The 23424-nt window shown below is 38.4% G+C and overlaps 1 protein-coding gene across 8 annotated transcripts in view; it reads right to left on the minus strand.

The window, feature by feature from the left end:
* The window catches only part of PATJ (PATJ crumbs cell polarity complex component), a 349122-nt gene that overhangs the window by 278041 nt on the left and 47657 nt on the right, over window positions 1-23424 (minus strand). For all 8 annotated transcript variants that reach the window (XM_073896643.1, XM_025871744.2, XM_073896642.1 and 5 more), the window contains 5 exons: window positions 22437-22513; window positions 20382-20438; window positions 8218-8352; window positions 3857-4018; window positions 119-250 (listed from right to left, as the gene is read on the minus strand). In XM_073896643.1, coding sequence (XP_073752744.1) covers window positions 119-250; window positions 3857-4018; window positions 8218-8352; window positions 20382-20438; window positions 22437-22513 — 563 coding nt within the window. The remainder of the gene's footprint in view (window positions 1-118; window positions 251-3856; window positions 4019-8217; window positions 8353-20381; window positions 20439-22436; window positions 22514-23424) is intronic.

The following is a 23424-nucleotide window of genomic DNA, read 5'->3' on the forward strand; positions in this document are numbered from 1 at the left end:
TGGACGGTAGCATTATATCTCAAATCATTCAGTTTTCCCTAGTGGGTGCCTTAAATAATTACTAGTTCACATACCTTTAAAACAAATCTCTCCAAAAACTCAAAATAGATTCTTATACCTGGTAATCCAAGATGCTGAATCCCAAGCCTTTATGATCCTTTACTAGTTCAACAATCTTGACTTCAGGAGACCATAGTGCTAATTCCCCATCATCATCATCTTCAGTATTAACGCCTACACTGTGGTCAGCCTGAAAAAGAAGATAAATGCTTCAAAACATTGTCCTTTCAATTCTGAAAAGAATTAACATAATCAGGAATCTCATAGCTTCTTCTCCAACTGGGAATTCTCTTTGGCATGCATACTTTATCTTTTTAATCTTTTCAGAAGGGGCATGCACTGGGGCATACACACTCTAGAATAAGATCTTCATGGAAATTCAAGTACTTAAAAATGCAGACTGTTCATACAGTTGGATTTTCTTAAATGTAAAGGATCTGTTTCATTCAAAATATTAACACTGACCTCTTATACTTCAATGAGTTCTGTCATCCCATTAGAAGCATAAAAGGAAAAATACGCAAATTAAGAAAAAAAATGAAAATACCATACAAAATCAAAGCTTATAAGATATTTAAGTAGCAAAACATGAACTCATAATTACAGTGAAAGATAGAAAGATGCCAACAGAGAGAGAGGATAGTACAAGACGCAAGAGAAACCACTTCATTGGCTTCTGGAATTTTACAAGAAAAACTTCACTAGAAAAAGTGGGAAAAAATTCAAGTTCTTGGGAATCATCTAAGTCTAAAAAGCCAGTAAAAAAAAAAAATCACTGAGTTGAAATAATGAAAATCGCATCTTGGAGCACGTAAGTCAGCAAAACTATCCAATACACAAGTCCTTGGTTATTTTCCTTGACTTCATACCCCCAAAGCCCCTATTCCAGGCTCCCCCAACTCCTTTCAGGGAGAGTCACTGCTACAGGGACTTCTAGGAAGCTCAATGATAGCGGGTAAATGAGTCGACTACACAGAAGAGCTGCTTCAACCTTTAGTTTTCATATGATTTATCTTCCTCAAAATACTCTGAACATCTATCTGAAGCTCAAAGATTATCTTCTTTTTCTTTGTAGCCCTAGCAACTAACAAAATGACAGGCTAGAATGGAAAATCTGTGTGGGCTACCATGGGGTTTACCAATAGCTATCCACTCAGCCCACAACAGAGCCCGGCTCACAGTAGGCGCTTGATAAATATTTGTCCAATACATTAACAAATCATCCATCTTTGACTGCATATCCCTTCAAACTTTTTAAATAAAGCTCCAGACTAAATAGTAATCTTTAAAAATAGACTTCTTAAAACTTCGGGTGCTCTTAGTAAATAGAATCAAAGTGCATCATTCCTAGGAACACAATTTTTAGTGACTTGCATTAGAAAATCCACTTAATGAAATCAGAGGGAGGGGACCCCTCTAATATGGAAGAGTAAGGCACCACAGCAAGTACAAAAACATTTTTTAAATTAGGGTTGGTCCAGATCTCAAACTGTCCCCGCAGGACATGGAAAGTCAAAACTCAATCCATGGTGGATTGAATCTAAACATGGGAAAAATTTCTGGGTTCTTGAATTACAAAACTTAAAATTAGTGGGATGTTCTGGATCAATAACCTCTGTATATATCAGCCTGATGTGAGGAAATGATATTTAAAAAGAAAACATTTTTATACTTTCCAATAAAAAGTAAAGTTCCAATAGCTAATATATAATATGATTGATGTTTTACTGGGGCATTTCATACCCTCACTGATTAATGAGCATTAGAATTCTGGCTGAGCTGCCTAACCAGATAAGGTTTAAGAACCTAAGATGATATGGGGATAAATGAAAAAAGAAAAAAAAGACAGAAAAGCCAGGATTTTAAGAAACGACACACACTTACAAAGCCTAAGTTGACAGAAATTTTAAGGCATCCAAGGTATATAAGATATTATACTCCAACCTGAGATATATCACTTTGATACAATCAATTCTGTATAACTCCTGTATTTACAGAATAGAAAGCAATCAACTAATGGGCAGCAAGGCTGACATTTAGAATAATTCAAAGCTGTTGTTTACCCATTGTGGTAAAGGATGACAGATGGGAGCATTGAGTCAGCAAGCTGGGTGATTTACACACCCTGTAAGATTAGATTAAAGGCATTTTTATCAATCTTTAGAGGTAAGCCCTCATCCACATGAATTTTAGTAAAGATATTAAGAATCACAAAAGTGGTATTCAGGCTCCTTCCCTGAAATATGTTTTACCAAAGATAAACATTAAGAAAAAAAAGATTCTCAGGGTGCCTGGGTGGCTCAGTCATTAAGCGTCTGCCTTCGGCTCAGGTCATGATCCCAGGGTCCTGGGATCAAGCCCCGCATCAGGCTCCCTGCTCAGCGGGAAGCCTGCTTCTCCCTCTCCCACTCCCCCTGCTTGTGTTCCCTCTCTCGCTGTGTCTCTCTCTGTCAAATAAATAAAATCTTTTAAAAAAAAAAAAAGAAGATTCTCAATCAATAATGGACTAAGCAATTCTTATACACTCTGTACAGAATAAAAACACTATGAGACACAAAATAATTTTAAGATACGACTCTGCTCACAGGAGCTGAGTTTTGTTGTAAAAGCAAGCTCAATACACATGAAAGCATCTGTGACCATAAGAGAGGGCTAGCCTCTCACACACTTCAGGAAATCAGGAAACAAAGATGGCTGGACTGGAGGAGTCAAGAGCTATAGTTAACTTCTCCAAAGCACTTCTCATGTGCAAGGCATTGCACTAAGAGCTGGGCATATATTACTTCATTTCCTTCTCACACAAACTGATGAGGGCAGTAAGTACTATAAGTATCCCCAATTTTCAAAGAAAGAATATGAACAGAAAGTCAAGTTATTTGCTCAAGGATTCACTAAGTGGTAGAGGCATGATTATCTTGAAACTCAGACCACAGGCAGGTAAAGGGAAGGCTCTGTGTGTCTAAACTGGTGTTAATGGGGCACCTGGGTGGCTCAGTTGGTTAAATATCTGCCTTCAGCTCAGGTCATGATCTCAAGCCCTGCATCAGGCTCCCTGCTCAGCGGGGAGTCTGCTTCTCCCTCTCCCTCTGCTGCTCCCCCTGCTTGTACACTCTCTCTCAAGTAAGGGGTCCTGGGATTGAGCCCCACATCGGGCTCCCTGCTCCGTGGGAGGCCTGCTTCTCCCTCTCCCACTTCCCCTGCTTGTGTTCCCTCTCTCGCTGTCTCTGTCAAATAAATAAAATCTTTAAAAAAAAAAATGGTAAGGCACGTGATTAAAACTGTTTTTATAATCACAATGTTCTTAAAAAAAAAAAATACCAAGAGCACAGAAAATGTTATTTTATTCTCTGACCTTCTGAAGGCTTTTACAGCAATTTTTACTCACTTCAAAATTGGTCATAGATCTTCATATTTCTAAGGCTCTGAAAAAGGGAAGTCCATTAGATATTCAACACTCACCAACATCTTAAGTTTAAGATGAACTGGGTTGAACTGGGAGCCAAAAGTAATGAGCCCAGGAAATTACTAAAAAAAAGGTTCTTTAAAATCAAAGTGCATGCACATTAATGTCACCAACATTTCAAGTAAAAAGAAAAAAACGAGAAGAGAAAAAGTTTTATGACGTGAAATGAAAGGTAACAGTTTGTAAAGCTATGCATTATTGCCTTTGAGCACTACTGTAGTCAAATAAAAGAAGACGGAAATTTCTTCCCTCCTTTCATATCCAAATACACTCTTCAGGGCATTCTTGATGAATGCTCATTCCTATGGGAACCACAGACTATTCAGTTAGTACCTCCATTTTGGGAAGAGGGGCTTCAGTGTTCCTTGGTTCATCCACAGAAGCTTCATCATCAAATAATCGTCGACAGCAAACCAAGGTAAAGGGAGGAGGCACCTCTTTGAGAAAAGAGACTGCTTCTCGGCGAGATTTCCCATAGAGTTGCACACCATTGACCTAGAAAGACAAGGGATAAGTCAGAATTGAGCAGGCCCCGAAGAAAAAACCAAAGTCCCATGCTCACATGGATCTACCCAAATAAAAACAGGATTGTTTTATATTCCCCATGAACAAAGGGTCTAAACGTAACCACATTATTTTAGTGGTAACTAAAAACATTAGAAATCAAATGTATAAAAATTAAGATTAAACCTTTACTGAATTTCAGTGAAGAAAGTCTAAGATGTGTGCGGATGACAAGTGATCTGCCTAATTTTTCACACCTCCATGGTTTCTCTTTTCTACCCTCCAATGTTGAATTCTCTCATCTACTTCTATACATCTCTCCTTAAACACGCTAGATATCATTGCTAGGCTTCCTAAGACCACCTCCTTTTGCTTTTTCATTTCATAAAAATGTCACTATAGATATTCACACTAATTTGAAAGCTGTAATGAAAAAACCGCTCAATTTACAATGTGTAGGTAAGAAAATCTAGGATACTCAGCTGTCAAAATTTAGCATCACTTTTCACAATTTTCTTTCACATGCCATAAACTTTTTATTTAAATTCAATTAGCCAACATATAGCACATTAGTTTCAGATATAGAGTTCAATAATTCATCAGTTGCATATAACACCCAGTGCTCATCACATCACATGCCCTCCTTAATGCCCATCCACCCAGTTCCCCCATCTCCCCCCAACCTCCCATTCAGCAACCCTGTTTGTTTCCTAGAGTTAAGAGTCTCTCATGGTTTTTCTCCCTCTCTGACGCTTAATACTATCCTAGAGAAATCATGTCTATAGAAATACATGTAAAGTTTCCCTCCATTCTATTCTTACATGTTCTGCTCACACAGCCGTCAAGTATAGGAAGTGTGTCAGCTTTCAAATTGTCTGATGTGTGTTCCATATGCTTAAAAGAACAAAATGATAACTACTCCTAATGCTTCGTACTTATCACCACAAAATTATCTAAGTTTCATATTTTAGTGTACAGTAATAGTATTTTGCACCAAAGATGACTTAGAAAGATAAACCTATTCTAATTTTTTATCTATTTGACTAAAGCTCCAGAAGCTCTCAGTTCTGACTCAATGCCACTAAAACTGATCTGCCTGCTACTGCCCAAAAGCTGAGGCATGAACATAATCCAGGCATTAACCCAATCTTTTTCCATCTGACTCCTACTTTCCTGGGAGGGTTCAGTGGCATTATTAGTTTTAAAGATATTTCTGGGTTGGCATCAGTTTCTGACAGGTGCCATGCTAATGTCCAGATCACTAGCAGGGCTGACTTTACTGGGAGAAACCTTTGCACAGAACCTGTCCTTCTCTGAGAATATGACACTGTGGGTTGTTGCAAGCATCTCAGCGGCAGCGGCCTGAGCCCCAAGTCAATCATCCATGGGAGTCATTCTCAGGCCCTCAACATACAAGCACTTAGCCGTCAGGCCAGACACCATCTCTCTGCCTCTTAATTATTTACAGAGATATCGCAACAGAGTAAAGAGACCCGTATGTGCTTCAGGGAGCTGGTCCTGGTAGAAAAGTCAGTATCATCTCCCAGGACTTTCTGACTTATGAAAGAGATCCAGGGAACAGCAAGTTCAGCAGCTGATAAAGGTTTTTCCTCAGAAGAACTCAAAGTCAACTTTCACTGGTCACATCATGTCCGCACTGCCAACTGGTGCCACAAACACAGAAAGTTCTCAAATCATCCGAATGTGCAGTGCCCTATACTGAGAAGCAAGAATTCATCCCATATGCAAGTCTCAGTTTGTGTTTCACATTACTTCAACAAATTAGAAAATCACTTTTCAGGTTTTCATCTTGGAGTACATTTAAATATTTATTTAGCTCATTATTTATTCATTTGAATTGTCTCCAATTATTATAGCAGTGGCTGGTAGTCCTCCTCACTACTCTCCACTGTTAAAGGGATTGGTCACATTTCCCATTACCACTACCCCTATCTAAGAGGATTTATGGTTGCTGTAAATAGCTGCTCTGGGCTAAGACTTGGAACAATGTTCTTACCCCAAAGCATATTTGTGTTTCTGGTTTTAAGCTCTAAGGAGTACACTACACTACACACACACACACACACACACACACACACACACACACACACACACTTTAGGTTCAGGAGTTTATTTGGCTAACTTCAGAAGAGATTTTTTTTATTTCTATATCTGGCTATTCAGAATAAGCCAATTTTTATTTTAGAGTTCACACTATTTCTCTCGGCCCTCCAACTTGAGACTCTCCTAAGTGCTATCAAGTCTCAATTATTCAGACTTTGTGATCAGAAAGAACACACACATACACATTTGCAGAGTACATAATACTGTACAAGTACTGTACATATACAAGTATTGTCCCACCACATTACCTCATTCAATCCTCATTCATCTTAACCCATAAAGATTGTTTATGCCTTTTTAGAGTGATAATACTGCCAAGTATTATCTCTCACAGTGAGATAATGCTTTCAAGTTTACATGGATGAGTGCAGTCACTCTGGAAAACAGTATGGAGGTTCCTCAAAAAGTTAAAAATAGAGCTACCCTACAATCCCACAAACACAGTACTGGGGATTTACCCAAAGAATACAAAAACACTAATTCAAAGGGACACATGTACCCCAATGTTTACAGCAGCATTATTCACAACATTCAAATTATGGAAGCAGCCCAAGTGTCTAGCGACTGATGAAGGGAATGGATAAAGAAGATGTGGTATACACACACACACACACACACACACACACACACACACACGGGAATATTATTCAGCAATAAAAAAGAATGAAATCTTACCATTTGCAATGACATGGATGGAGCTAGAGAATATAATGTTAAGCGAAATAAATCAGAGAAAGACAAATACCATACAATTTCACTTGTGGAATTTAAGAAACAAAACAAATGAGGAAAGGGGGAAAAAAGACAAATCAAGAAAGAGACTCTTAATTACAGAGGACTGAGGGTTACCAGAGGGGAGGTGGGCGGGGGAGTGGGTGAAACAGATGAAGGGGATTAAGGAGGGCACTTGTTGTGATGAGCACAGGGTGATGTCTGAATTGCTGAGTCACTATATTGTATGCCTGAAACTAATAAAACACTGTATGTTAAAATAAATAAATAAAGCTTAAGGGACACCTGGGTGGCTCAGTCAGTTAAGTGTCTGACTCTTAGTTTCAGCTCAGGTCATGATCTCAGGGTTCTGAGATGGAGCCCCGGGTCAGGCTCCATGCTCAGCACAGAGTCTGCTGGAGATTCTTTCCCCCTCCCTCCCGCTCTGTTCCTCTCCACCCACCCCCCATCAGCTTGCACACTCTCTCTCAAATCAATAAAATCTTTAAAAAAAAAAAAATTTGCTAAAAAAAATCCTAATTATGCTATTAAACTAAAACAGGACATTAGCTTCTTTCTCAATCACTTAAATAAGCACTCAAAAGAACATCCAAGGAGTCCCAAAAGATGGAGAAAATGAACTGAAAGCATATTATCTATTTTATCATTACATAGGCTGTATTTTTCTTTGCCTTTATTTCATTTTCTCCAGTTTTATTGAGATAAAATTGACGCACAACACTGTGTAAGTTTAAGGTATACAATGTGATGATTCGACATACATCTGTATTGTGAAATACTGTCACAATGAAGTTAGTTAACACATTCATCACCTCACATGGTTACCATTTTGTGTGTGTGGTGGGCGGGTGGGTAAGAACATTTAAGATCTACTCTTACAGCAACTTGGGGACTATCGTTAACAATACTGTGTTGTGGGACGCCTGGGTGGCTCAGTCGGTTAAGCGTCTGCCTTCGGCTCAGGTCATGATCCCAGGGTCCTGGGATTGAGTCCCACATCGGGCTCCTTGCTAAGCAAGGAGCCTGCTTCTCCCTCTGCCTGCCTCTGTCTCTCTCTGATAAATAAATAAAATCTTTAAAAAAAAAAAACCATACTGTGTTGTATCCTTGAAAAGATAGTCCCCATCAAAAACTAATAATGTAATATATGGTGACTAACATAATAAAATAAAATTAAAAAAAAAAAAAAGAAAAGATAGTCCCCAAGTATTTTTCAATGTAAGTAGGTCACATTACATTGGCAGTAATGTAATTCAGTGTATTTCTGGTAAAAATATATTTTCCTACAACTCAGAAATTTCTGTCCTGTGCCTTTTATCTCTCAGAAATTTTACCTCAAGAAGCTCATCCTCTGGCTGCAGGAGGTTCAGTGTATCAACAGGACCACCTGGAGCAACCGAAGAGATATAATGGTGCCCATCAAAGGAATCCACTTCCATGCCAAGCCTCAGAGTATGAATCGGCAGCAGCTGTAGCAAAACACAAAGCAACAACATCAGCCCTGACAAGGGCATATCCAGCTGTTAATCCTCCATCAAGGATTATTTTGACATGAAAGTCCCACCTCTTGAATCAGATCATCAAGATCCCAATAGAAGACAATAATGGGAAAACTAGCCACCAATAAAATACGAATAATTTGCCTTCTTGCTCTCACTCCTCTTTTCCGTTCAGATTCCCTAGGGATGGAGAGACGGATGTACAAATTCTATTCTTCAATTCTAAGCATCAGGCATTCCAAACTTTCTATAGTTCCCAGTATGGATTCCAGGTTTCATTTTTCTGCAGGGCTTCCCATCTCCCAGAACATTCTAGTTCCTCCTTATTACCTAATTTCCACTCACACTTCAATACTAAGGCAGCGTCACTTCCAGGAAGTTCTTCCTGATATCTGAGTTACTGTGCCTCTGTTTGGGGTCCAAGACTACCTTGTATAGATCTCTATCACAGGTCATAACCTACTGTGTTTAGAATTTCTATTTTCTTGATTGTTCCCCCTGCTTAAGTGCAAAGTTTGTATCTTCTCTCTATAACCTCAGACCCCACAATAGTACCAGGCACTAAACATGGACTCATTAAATATTTTTTTTGAACTAATCTGTGAAAAATGATGCTTCACCCAAGAACTCCTTTTCCGGGGCCTGGGTGGCTCAGTCGTTAAGCATCTACCTTTGGCTCAGGTCATGATCCCAGGATCCTGATATTGAGCCCCGCAGAGGGCTCCCTGCTCAGTGGGAAGCCAGCTTCTCCCTCTCCCACTTCCCCTGCTTGTGTTCCCTCTCTCACTGTCTCTCTCTGTCAAATAAGTAAAATCTTTAAAAAAAAAAAAAAAAAAAAAAGAACTCCTTTTCCATCTCACCAACTTTAGTAAGAACAATTTCCAGTTGGGGGAGGGTGGCTATGTAATGAGGAAGGCAATCATTATTCCATCCTAGGACTGACGCTGTTGGCTTAGAAGGATTTATATGGGCTCAGATATGAGTCAAGGGTTAAGAAATTCTAGCCCATGTCAAAGTAAAGAGATGAAACCTGGTGTTGCTGGCTGTAAAGGTCAAATGCACTCACCAAACTCTACTCCCTTGACTTTTAAAGATGGAGCTCATGATTTCTCATTGAGGCTATATAAACTCAAATATGGTAAATAGTACTAATCATGATTTATATTTCCTATATCAACAGTCTATTTATCTAAAAATACCAGGCCCACCTCTAACTATATATTTGGTAAGGAGAAAACCCTACACAGCATGGCAATGCATCCACAACATGGTTCTTTCCTTCATATTTCCTATTCCCTGTGACCCCTTGTCTCTGAGCTTGTCACCTCCCCTTAGTCATCTGCTCTGAATCCCCAGAGTTCTACAGGCTTCAGACACCATCTGGGGCTGATTTCCTTCCCACTATATACACACAGACAAATGTGAAGTGGCAAGCAGTCCAGCACACCAAGACCTCAATGACTTAAAAACAGGCATGAGGGATTTCTGGCCCTGGGCTAATTTTCTGAAAATTAAGTGCTCCTGACCACCAAGCACTTCAGGATCTACAATCATCTCTGGCAATAAGATGTTGTAATGCTCTAAATGGAAGGTTAGCATTGTTTTTATTCTTGTTTCCTCTCGGTGATTTCTTTATTTCTCACTGTGGTCCCCTCATCCTCTTGCCGAGTCATTGTACCAAATCATGCGTATCAAACCAGAAGACAATCAGTTTTATTAATGTTGGGGGGTTTTATTTTTTTGTTTTTTGTTGTCTTTTCTTTAGTAGTAAAAGGTTAAATAAAAACTCTCAGAGAAATGTTTCTATAAAGAAGAACTAACCCATCCATGTCTGCCAACTCTCTCCCTTTATGAAGCAAACACTGGGGCAGAGTGGTCAGTATGTCCAACCATAGGTCATCCCCAGTGGTATGAAGACTGTTTGCAAGAACAGATTGCTCGATTTTCAGGAATTTTGCAAGTCAGCTGTTAAATGTAGCCATCACTAAAAAATTCTATATAGCTACAATTAAATAAATGGTATTAAAAATAAATCTAATAAGTATTCAAAATCCATCACTTCCTAATTATTTTTACCACACTTCATCTACCTTCTTTAAGGGACTACTATGTACAGTGGAAATACTACCTAAATACTCTACATGCTACTGAAGGGGTGAACCAAAAGACAAATGAAATAGATGCTTTGTCGAGTTGCTAAATGAAGCTGGGCAAGGTAATTAAATAGCTCTGTTCCCACAGAGAAATCTGAAACGATAAAGTGCTATTGTGAATCGTTTCCCAAGTCAGTGTTCAGTGATGTCATTCAGGTAGCTTGAAATCTGCCATGGTGGGATTATTTACACCACAGCTACTGGTAAATACTACAAATTTGGATTGCTTTTCGTTTGATTTCTTTTGCTGTTTTGAGAGCTAGACATTTACAAGCATACCACCGATCTACAATCTAGTCTGGACATGATATCAGCATATATTTATAGGATATAAACTATGTGCAAGGATTTGCATTATGAGCTGGAATCATAAGGTGAATGAAAGAAATAGTCCTGACCCCCCACAGAACTAATATCAGTGTGAAAGACAGACAATAAATAAGCAAGAGGGCAAGCAGACATAAACAAGAAAACAATTCGCCAACAAGGGCACCTGGGGGGCTCAGTTAGTTAAGTGTCTGACTCTTGATTTCAGCTCAAGTCATGATCTCAGGGTCATGAGATTGAGCCCCAAGTCAGGCTCTGTGCTTCTCGGGAGTCTGCTTGAGATTCTCTCCCTCTGCCCCTCCCCCTGCTCACATTCTCTCAATCTCTCTCTCTCAAATCAATCAGTCTTTAACAACAACAAAAACAAAACAATTCACAAACAAACAAGCAAAAACCAAGTAATTACTAATTGTGATAAATGCTATGAAGGAACTAATCAGGGTCAAGATACCACACACGACTGGTGGAGGTCATTTTGGAAAGTTGGTCAGGGTAGGTTTCCCAGAGATGGGGACATGTGTGGTAAGAATTGCAGGGTAAGAACACATCAGTCCTACAAACAGCCTGCTAGGGGGCTGCCTGTGGAAGGTCAATGAAAGAGGTAATTGCCAAATTTTTGTTCGAGCAACTGAGTAGATGGTGATAACAATTTCTGCATAAAAGTGCCCAAATTAAAACAAAGACATTGCTATACATACAGACTGTTGCTACTTAGATAAAAATATGCCCCGATAAAAAAATAAAAGGATTAAGGAGGGAACTGATCCAGTCTCCTCATTCATCCCCCCTTCCTAATCCTGACCTAGTCATGTGGCTGACCCTACTCCCCACCACATCCATGCGACTGCTGAAGTCAGGAACAGGCTGGAGCACAGAGCAGCAGCAGAGGGTCACCCATGGAATCCCTTGCCTTCCAGATACAGGGCTGTACCCTTGTAGGCGATTCTCCCAGATCTATAAACAGCACACACTTCCCAGAAACTTAAACCATGAACAAAACACACACGCTCCATCTTCAATCATGCTGAACAAATAAACCAGAAATGATGTTTACGAAATCTGTCAATCTGAAAGAGGCCTACCTAATATTAGTTCTGAATCTAAATCTGAGTACAGCTGGGTTTTTGAGATTTCATGTTACATTGCTGCAGGCTTCTCTGCGGGAGCGGGACTGTTTAATTACCTGTCCCAGCTGCATTTAGCAACTCAACAAATCAACCGTTTCATCTGTCTCTTTCAGTTGTCCATCCCTTCGGTATTCTGAGTTCTTAGAGAGCAGAAAGTGCTAAAATGACAGAAGTGGGTGCAACAGACAGATGATTGATGCCTTCACACACATCCCATGTTATGCTTTATTGATGCTTATTCAATGTGCTTTGCAAGGGGTCCTATTTAAATTTACAAAGTTAATGAGCGGCAGGGTTTTCATGATCCTGATGTGACAAGTAAAAGATAACAAGGAAATATATCCAAGGAAAAGTATGACCATTGTGTGATTTACTGTCAGTGCTAAAATGATGAAGATCAAATGAGACCAAGCAAGCCAGAGCCCTTCAACCTGTGAGTGGAAAGATCTGTCATGAAGCAAACCACAGTTCATTCATTTTGCTAAAAGCTCTACTTTTAGGACCCTAAAACAAGATATCAGAATGCTCAAGTGAGAATATAAATGATGTTGCTTCAGGGAAAAAAACCCTTCTGGAGAGGGACAGATATGTCAGCAGGATGGGGGAGGATGCTTCCAAAAAAGCTAAACTCGAAATAGGACAGAAAGAACCCCATGATTGGTTCTTGTAACACACACACACACACACACACACACACACACACACACACACACACACGATGTTAAATGCCACTTATGTTTAAAAGTTAGAGGGAAAGAAGGACTAATTTTACAATAAAAAACAAACTTTCCAAGAATGAAGTTACAACCTTTTAACAGTGAAACACAGCATAAGCTTCTCGCCCATTTAAAATTTTTAATTCTGAATATTCAAAAAAAACACATTGTGTGCTCTTTTGTACAGAAATATAATGAAGGTTCTTTTTAGTGGCCTAAGACCAAGGTCAAGAGTCAATTCGCATTTATCATTTTGTTTTATCATAATTTTAACTATCACTGATGTTACCTGCCTAGCCCACATGGTATTTGAGCTTTTGACACCTGATCTAACACTTTGTACTTATGACTCTTGTTCTACCTTTGCTCTTGGTATTTCCTCCACCTGGAATATCCAGTTATTTTCCTGAACCCATTCTTCAGGGTATACTTCAAGCACCATCCTCCCAATAAACCTCCTTTCTCTTTCTTGAGGAAGTACCAACTCCTTCCTCAAGCAAATATAAGGCCTTTTAGCAACACCTGAACAGTAGAGTTCTCAGTGGAGTCAGGCAAGAAAAGAATCACAATTTCCTTTAGGAACCTCACCACAAACTATAGAATTAGAATATTGGTCAGGAAGAACAAAATAGGGCATGTGTATTTTTTTTTTTTAAAGATTTTTCATTTATTCATTAGAGAGTGAGCAAGTGAGAGCAAGGATGAGGGGAGGGTTAGAGGGAGGGAGAGGAGCAGACTCCCTGCTGAGCAGGAAAGCCTGATGAGCCCCATCCCAGGAACCCGGGATCATGACCCAAGCAGAAGGCAGACACTTAACCAACTAAGCCACTCAGGCGCCCCAAAGACATGTGTATTTTGAAAAAGCTCCTGTTTCTGATAGACCACCTACCCTAGCTAAGCACCTCAGTTACTATAGTTACTTGATTCTGTGCCTTGTGCTCTCCACTCAACAAGAGACCAGCAAAGTGTAAAATCACACACTTGAGAATTCATTAACAGTAGTTCCCTCTGGGGAGGAGAATAAGGGAACTGGGATAGGAGAGAAACTTATTTTTTGTAGGACGTACTTCTGTAACTTTTTAATTTTAGATCTTGTCCATATATTATTTATTTAAAAAAAATGGCACACATCGCTTCTCGGCCTTTTGGCTAAGATCAAGTGTAAAAAAAATGGCACAGGTGTAGAAGTCAGATAACCCTTGATTTGTTTCCTAATTTTGCCACTTACTAACTGCCTATGATCTTGGGCAAGACACTTTACCTGCCTGACGCTCAGTTTCCACATATCACTACTGGAAAGAAGAAAACAGCTGCTGACCAAAAGGGTCACTGTGACAAATAAAGGAGAAACTGTATTTGAAGCAAAGAACCCATCCTGGTAATTGCGTGGTAACACCCACGGCAACTCTTGGGGGGTCCGGTACATCCCACTGCCTTAAAAATTAGATTTGCTTGTATCAAGTGAGGGGGAAATGCATGTTTGAATGCCCTTTGGTTCAGAGAATATAATTTAGGAAGGAAATAAAGTGAAATTCGTCAGCCTGTCTTGTCAAAACCAGAGAACAGGACATGTTATTTTTGTTTCCCATGCTGGGGATCTTCCTAATGCTCACTCCGAAGCACAATTGATGGCCAGCAGAAAGGTCACTGGAATGAGCTTAATGCTTCTCCCTCACAGTGCTGTGATTATCTTAATAGTAAACAGTTGCCAAGAGAGCCATCCCTAAAAGTGCAAGTCTCCCTAGATGCGGGGAAAACTGTTCTCATGTCATGATTAACGGCTTCCTAGAAGCAGTGAAAGCTAATGCTCAATCCACTGCAAATTGCTTTCACCTCCCTCTTTCCCCGCAACTTCATCTACCTCACAAGAAAACTTTCTCTAGGAACACTGGCCAGTAATATACGAAGGTGCTTCTTGAATCGTCATCCCTTTCAGAGCGGTGGCAATGGGGTAATAAACTGGAGTGACCATCCGAAGACAGCTAGACCCTTAGGAACACCGGCTCTGGCCATGAAACATGGCTTTCCTAATCAGAAACCTGATGAGACAGAAGAAAAACCTAGAGCTTGACCTCAGATCTTGACACTGTTCCGTTTAAACCTTCCACTAGTATTACCTGGCATGGCAACTGAAGCCCAGGCTTACCACCATGGATCTGGAAGCTCTTCAGCCCCGGGTCTTCCTCACCAGCCTCATTTAACATCCTAGTCTTCACTTAGTCGGACCCTAAAACTGAAACGAACAACTTCCATTCTCCCCACTGGCTGGCCCTATCTTCCCACAGAGCTTTTATACCTGCCCTTCACCAGTTTCCCAGCTCCAGACATCCTTATCCTTCAAGCCTGAGCTCCGAAAGGCTTTCTCTGGCTCTCTCTCCAAAATGCTCCCTCCTCCCCAGTTATGCTGTCACCATCCTGTTTAATCCTTTGCATCCCTCCTAACTATCTACAACTATTTATCAAGCTATTTTTCCACTTGCTTACTATCATGCCCTTGCCCAAGCCCAGAGTCTAGGCTCTATGAGAGCCAAGGCCTTTTCCATTTTGCTGCCCATCGTTGGTAGCAGTGTCTGGCACAGAGTAGGAACTCAGTAAATACTTCAGAGATGAATGAATGGGCTCTAAACAGCAACCTGCCCCTGTGACTATACAGCTGTAAAATTTGAGGTGAGTCATTGCACCTGTGCAAACTTTAGTATCCTGGTCTGTGAGGTTCTGCTAGAATAGAAGCTCATTTACATACTGTGTGTGTGGGGGGGATGGGAAGCTGCTGAGTTAAGAACTAAACTCCCAATTATAAGAGGATCTTTAAAAACCATAACTCATCAATATAAAGAAATAATCTGTGGACATTTATAATTAAGAAACTATAGAAAAAAAGTAAATATGTGTGATAATGTTATATGGGAAAAGTACACATCCCTTCTCTCTCACACATATATTACATAAAAGGATGGGCATACTAGTACTACACAATGCAGAGTACTAACCACTATACGATCACGGCTCATACTAGTACTACAAATATGTCAACACATACAGGTAACAAATGTGAAAAGAGAATAGTGCAATTATGGACGACTCTTCCAGGGCAAAAAATTTTAAAGAAATAAATACCTTGGCACAACAATTTTCCATTAAATAAATGTTTTAAAATACTTTTTTTTTTTAAGCTATAGTCATCAAGACAGTATGGTACTAGCACAAAAACAGACACAGAGATCAATGGAACAGAATAGAAAACCCAGAAATGGGTCCACAACTATATGGCCAGCTAATCTTCAACAAAGCCAGAAAGCATATCTAATGGAAAAAAGTCTCTTCAACAAATGGTGTTGGAAAACCTGGATAGCAACATGCAGAAAAATGAAACTGGACCATTTTGTGACAAAAAATAAATTCAAAACGCACAAAATAAATTCAAAATGGATGAAAGACCTAAATGTGAGACAAGAAACCATCAAAATCCTAGAGGAGAACACAGGCAGCAACCTCTTTGACCTAAGGCCGTAGCAACTTCTTCACTAGACACATCACCAGAGGCAAGGGAAACAAAAGCAAAAATGAACTATTGGGACTTGAGCAATATAAAAATCTTCTGCACAGTGAAGGAAACAACAAAACTAAAAGGCAGCCTGTGGAATGGGAGAAGATATTTGCAAATGACTTATCTGATAAAGGGCTAGTATCCAAAATCTCTAAAGAACTTAACAAACCCAACACCCAAAACCCAAATAATCCAGTTAAGAAATGGGCAGAAGACATAAATTAGACATTTTTCCAAAGAAGACATCCAGATGGCCAACAGACACATGAAAAGATGCTCAACATCACTCGTCATCAGGAAAATATAAATCAAAACCACGATGAGATACCACCTCATACCGGTCAGAATGGCTAAAATTAACAACTCAGGAAACAACAGATGTTGGCAAGGATGCGGAGAAAGGAGAACCCTCTTACACTGTTGGTGGGAATGCAAACTCGTGTAGCCTCCCTGGAGAACAATATGGAGTTTCCTCAAAAAGTGAAAAATAGAACTACCCTATGATCCAGCAATTGCCCTACTGCGTAATATTCCATTGTGTGTGTGTGTGTACACATATATATGTATACACACCAATATGTATACACACCACCTCTTTATCCATTCATCAGTCGATGGATATTTGGGCTTTTTCCATACTTTGGTAATTGTTGATAATGCTGCTATAAATATCAGGGTGCATGTGCCCCTTTGAATCAGTATTTTTGTATCCTTTGGGTAAATACCTAGTAGGGCAATTGCTTATGCTAAGCAAAATAAGTCAGAGAAAGACAAACCTTATGATTTCACTCATGTGGAATTTAAGAAACAAAACAGATGAACATAAGGTAAGGGGAAAAAAATAGAGGGAAGCAAACCATAAGAGACTCTTAATTATAGAGAACAAACTGAGGGTTGATGGGGTGGGGGCTAGCTGGGTGATGGATATTAGGGAGGGCACTTACAATGAGCACTGGGTGTTATATGTAAGTGATGAATCACCAAATTCTACACCTGAGACCAGTATTACACTACATGTTAACTAGAATTTAAATAAAAATAGTTTTTTTTAAAGGAAACTTTGCAAGTTTAGAGACTAAAAATGAAGCACACAACTGGGAAACAAAATCACCATGTATTGAACAAATCTTATATATTAGCACTATTAATTATGTATGTATTAGCTATATTAATTAAGGCATATATTATATTATTATATTTATACTTAATCTTCCAACATAAGTATTATTGTTCATATTCTACAGAAGAAAATTTAGGCTGTTTATTTCACTTCCTAAAATGTTTCCTCAGATGTCACCTTTATAACGAGGTCTTCCCTGGTCAACCTATCTAAAATTGCAAACCCACCCTCTGTCCTGAATTCCTTATTTATCTGCCCTGCCTTAAATTCTGCATGACATGTATCACCTATACAATGTAACCTATTTTTTTTTTATCTCCCCTTATGAAAATATAAGCTCTGCAAGGCAGAGATTTTTTTTTCCTCTGTTCTCTTCTGAAACCCCAGCACCCAGTAGAGGACCTGACACAAAGGAGGTATCAATAAGTATTTGAAAAATGAATAATGAATGAATGAATGTACAGCTGATGCACTGGTGAGTTTCTATGAGTTAGTTCTGAAAGTCTGTTCAACTCAAAGCCTTTCCATGTGTTTATACCAGAGTTGTTGAGTGTGTTTGTGTGTGTGTATTGCATAGAAGTTTATCAGGAAAGAAATGAAGTAAGTAAGACTGGTGACAAGGAACTAGGAAATGAAGGTGAGACAGAACATCTATCTGGAGAAAGACAATGCCATTCTTTAGGATGTGCAAAGTGTGGTTATTATCTTTTTTTTTTTTTTTAACTTCTCATAGAGTCTGATGATACAGGCTCTTACTGGCTTTGAACGTAGGAGGACCGACAACTAAAGCTGAACTGCATGATGAGCTGAGTCTGAGCTAAGGTATGTTTCCCCCAAGGAGATCTCTTGAGTTCTAAAGCTATATGGACAATGAGGCTAAAAGCCAATTGGGAAAACTCTGAAAAACAAAGATTTCAGCAGCCCCAAAGTACTGAGGAGATAGAATTGGAATTCAGGTCCCACCAAGAAGAAGGGACCAGTATACATTCCTGAATCATGTAGAATACCTGAAAGGCTAGGTCTTAGGAGCAAGGAAAACCAGAGTCTGAACCTTTGTCTGTACCTCTGTCTCATCTCAGAGATAATCACCCACCCCCACCCTGCACACGCACGCATGCACACACACACACACACACACACACACACACACACACACACACACACAATCTCCTTATCGGAAACAAGAATGAGTCTCTGGCCAAAGATAACATCACCCAAAGCCTTTGTAGTTGCCCTACATAATGTTGGGCATTCAATTACATTATGGCGTGAGGAAAGAGACAACCAAATAACAAAAGAAAATAATCAAACAACAGAAACACACACAACGTTGATCCAGGTACTGAAATTAACCATTTAAAGTCCTTATAAGCTGTGATTAATATGTTCAAGAAATAGAGGAAAAGATGGCAAATACAGATTTTTTAAATTACAAATTCCACCAAAGAATATAATCGAAAAAGGAATAAAACAAATTCTAGAATAGAAAACTGTAACAAAAACTAAAATTAACTCAATAGATGGGCTTTAGCAGATTAGGCAATTTAGTAAACTGGAAGACAGATGAATAGAAAACATCCAGTATCTAAGAGTTTAGTGTATATTAAAAAACAGTTTTAGGGGACAGCATCATTGATTTTTATGAATGATAATAAAAATAGTAACATACTAGTATGTACTTGCAACTCTTCTAGGCACAGTATATTTAATCCCTATAAAACCAATGAGGTAGGTAATATCCTATTAATATCTCCCTTTAACAGACAACAAAACTGAAACAGAGTGTAGATAATTTTGCAAGCTAGTGAATGGATAAGCCAGAATTTGAACTCAGGCAGTTTGACCCCAAAGTCCATGTAATCAGTAAACTGTACTGCAGTGATTAATAACGAATGAAATTTGGTGAAGTTATTTATATTTCTTACTATCCTCTTAAATTCCTCTCAGCATAGTTAGATGGAATTACTAATTAGTGACTGCTCTAATGATGATTTTGTAAGCAATTTAAAATTAATTATAAGTTGTGCCATGATGCTTTTATATGGCCCATCAGAGAAAAGCTTGGTCAGTTGGCCCCATAGGTATAGCAAGGTAGTGACTCAAAATGCAGGTTAGTATAGGAGGAAAGAAATACTCTCTACAGTATCAGCCTTGAAAATTCAAACCTATAAAATGACAGCCCATATAATATAAAATTATGGAAGAGAAATATTCAGCACAAATACTCAAAGAAATGGTAGAACTATCTAAAGAGAGAACTTCTTACAAAACCCACATGGGACACAAAGAACTCCTCTCAAATAGTGCATGTGATAGCAGAGTTTTAGCTGGACTGAACTCATATACCAATGTAGGATTAGAGTATAAATTCTGAAACTATTCTAACAAGAACATCTTTCTGTTCTCATCATTTGTTGAGAAAGCCACCAAGAAGGCTTCTCTTTGGCCAAATGCCCTTTTTGATTGTCCAGAAGAAGAACTATAAAATTAATTTGTAGTGAGGAAAAAACTAAAAATGCTTGGGGAAACTGTTACCTTCACCTCTCGGCATTTTGCCATTAGAAATAAAGCTCTTGCTATAAAATGTTTTAAGTTCAAGAAAAAATGCCGCTTAAAATGCACTTTTCTGTCTTTAGACATCTAGACCCGAAAGATTTTGTAAAGTCCATGTTTGTGGTCTTGATTTTTAAGAAAAATTTTAAAAGTTCTGCTGATAATGTCTGCAAGGCTAACGCACTCTGGACAATGTTACTCTGTGTACTACCTGTAAGGTGGGCAAAGCATCAAACCGGGGTTTTGGCTTCTGAAAGAGGCACAGGCACTCCATGTTCTTCCCAGGCATATCTAACCATCACCTTTCATAACAGTGAGAACCTACCACATTTCCAGAAAAAATCTAAGACTAAATTTTGGAAACTTCCGGTCACAGCACAAACTTAGGTTCTCTAACGAGAACTTAGAGAAAGTTCTTCAAACAACAGAAAACATTTAAAAAAAAATAATGCTTACCTTTGAATATTTCTGTAACTCGGCATCATCTGCAATCTGCGTATCCAAAGTAGCCACCTAAATTTGCAAGAAAAAAAGATCTCCAATATCTGTAAAAGCATAACTTTATTTCTTCTTAGGTTTTCTAAAAAAAATCTGTAAACCCTATATACTGATAACACCATCTGATATGCATTATCATTTTTCCAATATTTCTGAAATCCAGACGTATAATACATAATGTAAAATTTCAGAGATTTTTTTGTTGTTGTTGTTACTGTTTTCTATAGCAATCTTCTCCCCTAAATTACTCAGCTGAACCAGAAGGGGATGGGCAAAACACATACAGTATTTTTAAAAATCCATGACCCCTAAAATTTTAATATAATCCTCTGTTGTAAGGAGTCCATACAAATTTTATCCTTTTAACAAAGCCAAGAGTATAATCATTTTTACTTTTAAATTCAGGCCTTAAAACAAAATTTGCCAGGTCAGTTAAGTGAGACAAGTTTGGAAAAACTGAAGCATCTGACTTTCCACAGCAAACTCCACCATTTCCCTGGGAGAAATAGCTGGAAAGGACACAAACAGAAAGACCTGGCCTGGTGAGAAGCTCATGGAATACTTAAAGCTCTTAATCCTGGCCTAGCCTCAGTGGCAGATATCCACAGAAGTGAATTCCTAGCAAGCAAAATACTTTACTGATGATTTGCATCTGTAAGTTGTAAATAAAGTATGGTGCAGCTGGAAGGAGGGGTAAGTTAAGCAATGATCTAACTAAAGCTTCTAGAAGTACATTTCATATAAGTAGATTCTAGAAGAAAAATGAAATCAGAAACAGTGGAGTACATGAGTGCATGCATGCATTTACTTATCTTGCCTGGTTTCTCCTTTCTGCTCCTCATCCCTCAAAACAGCAAGAACCGTTAACGAATAAGTTGTCACTTTAAATTCCCAACTTCAAATTCTGTCTCCTCTCACCATTATGTTACGCTCTCAGTCCTTCTAACTCTCCTCACTCATTAAGTTTGGAGGAGTAGTTATAAGGAAGATAAAATTTTAACCAAAAAGAGCCCATCACAAAACTGTCCCATTTATAAATACTGGGACGCCAAATTACTTTGAATATCAAACCACTAAGAATAGTAGAAAAAGTTATTTGCTAAGGTGATAGCCTAATAACAAACATTTGCACTCTATGAAGTAAGGAAGCAGCAGTTCATGAGGACCAAAAGAAAGTATAAAATTAGCAAGAATAGAGTTATGGAATGTTTTAACTCATCTTAACGACAATGGAAATTTTCTGACAGTAAGATAGTGGTGGTATGTTCTGAACTGAGAAAAAAAAAATCTCCAACCAGCCAACAAGTACTAATGATAAACATATGTAAGAAAACATGAATGACAATAGAAATGTAATAGAATATTTTATTACTAATTCATTTAGTGAACACTGTAGAAGCTTTTCTAAGCACAGCTTCCTGTTTTCACGTGGATTCATAGGGGGAATGGAATCAATCCCTCACTCGATGAATCTAGTAACAGGTGAAAGGAAGTCTAATGGACCACTGGTGCTATAAACTTATACCTAACCTAAATTACTTCCTGTTCTCCCTAATACATTTGATAATCATTCTTTCATTTTTCTCATAAAACTGTAAGATTCTTTGTGAAACATAGGACTAATATCCACAGCCCTTTCAGTGTACAATAAAACAAACAGATCATAAAAGCAATCATAAAAAAAAGCCAGCAATTTTAAGCAGCTGATACAGGTTGTAAATTTAAAGGCAAATCTTCTAAGATTCTTCTGCCTACCGTTGACTTAATTGTTTTCAACATGAACCGAGTGTCTGCTAATTATAACTGAAACTTGTGCGCAGTCCTTAATTGTTCTTACAGCTTAAAATGTTGAAAGAGGTAAAAACATCAATTGATCCACTAGGGAAGAAAGGCAGGAGGAAAAATAAAGTCAAGCTGGCTAATCTCGGGCTCTCCCATTTCTTTAAGCTGCAATGTTAGGAGCTTGACCTGCAATGAGACATGAATTTTTTTTATTACAATATTTTAACATACCATTACTTCATAATCCGGGCCCAAGAGGTTTTCCCATCTAGATTTCAGCTCATTTTCTGTAGAGTCTGGGACCTTTTCTGGATTTAAAAAAAAAAAAAAAAAAAATGAAGCTACTCTGAGCCAAAACTTTACTAAATTCCTCAATAATAGCACAGTTCCAGTAAGTAAAAGGGAAATGAATAAAAAGGAAAATGCATTAACTTGGGTCTACTAGGTAAAGGAAATCAGAGGTGACTTATAAGACTAACGTAAAATGTAAGGCCGGTTGTGACCAAATTATGAAGGGGCTTTTGTGAAGGACTATTTTAAAGGGAAGAGGAACATGATGAATTAGAAATGAAATTTGAAATATATGCACTTTATATGTAAACATCCTGCAGTTTACAAGTAAAATACATCTGGCTTTGCTTTACAATATGTTAAGACAAACAAGGATTGAATTTAAATGTTAATCACTTCAAAGTAATACCTTCCACTCACCCACAGAAAAAGTAAAAACTTATCAAGACATCTTTACCATCAACTGGGCATATCAACACAATCCGGTCAGACTTCTCATTTGGGCGGATATAAAACCAGGTCTGGTTTAATTCAACAAGGGAGATGCATGAGCTTTAACATACTAGAAACTCTGTGTACTTTGGTCTCATGTGGTTACTTGGTTATACCTTTGTGACTCTTGAGTAGAATATTGCTTTTGCTTAGTGTAAGATAACATTAAAGAACTAAGATTTTAAGTGCCCTGCGTGTCCTCCATTATGATCTTAGCCAGAAGCTCAGGACACAGTTCATAGTCTGAATAATGCCTAATAGGCAAAAGTTAAAGTACTAAAAATACAATTTCAACTTATATCCATAGCAGTAGCAGAAAATAAACAAACCTTCACTTTTTTTAAGTTAAAGAAAAACTCAATTTTGTCATAAGATTAAACAAGTCACAGAACACTTACTCCAGCTGACATAACCATCTGTCTAAAATCGAACATAA

Source organism: Callorhinus ursinus, unplaced genomic scaffold, assembly GCF_003265705.2.
Source record: "Callorhinus ursinus isolate GAN/ISIS: 27379988/994484 unplaced genomic scaffold, GSC_fseal_2.0 scaffold9, whole genome shotgun sequence".
Lineage (NCBI taxonomy): Eukaryota > Metazoa > Chordata > Mammalia > Carnivora > Otariidae > Callorhinus > Callorhinus ursinus.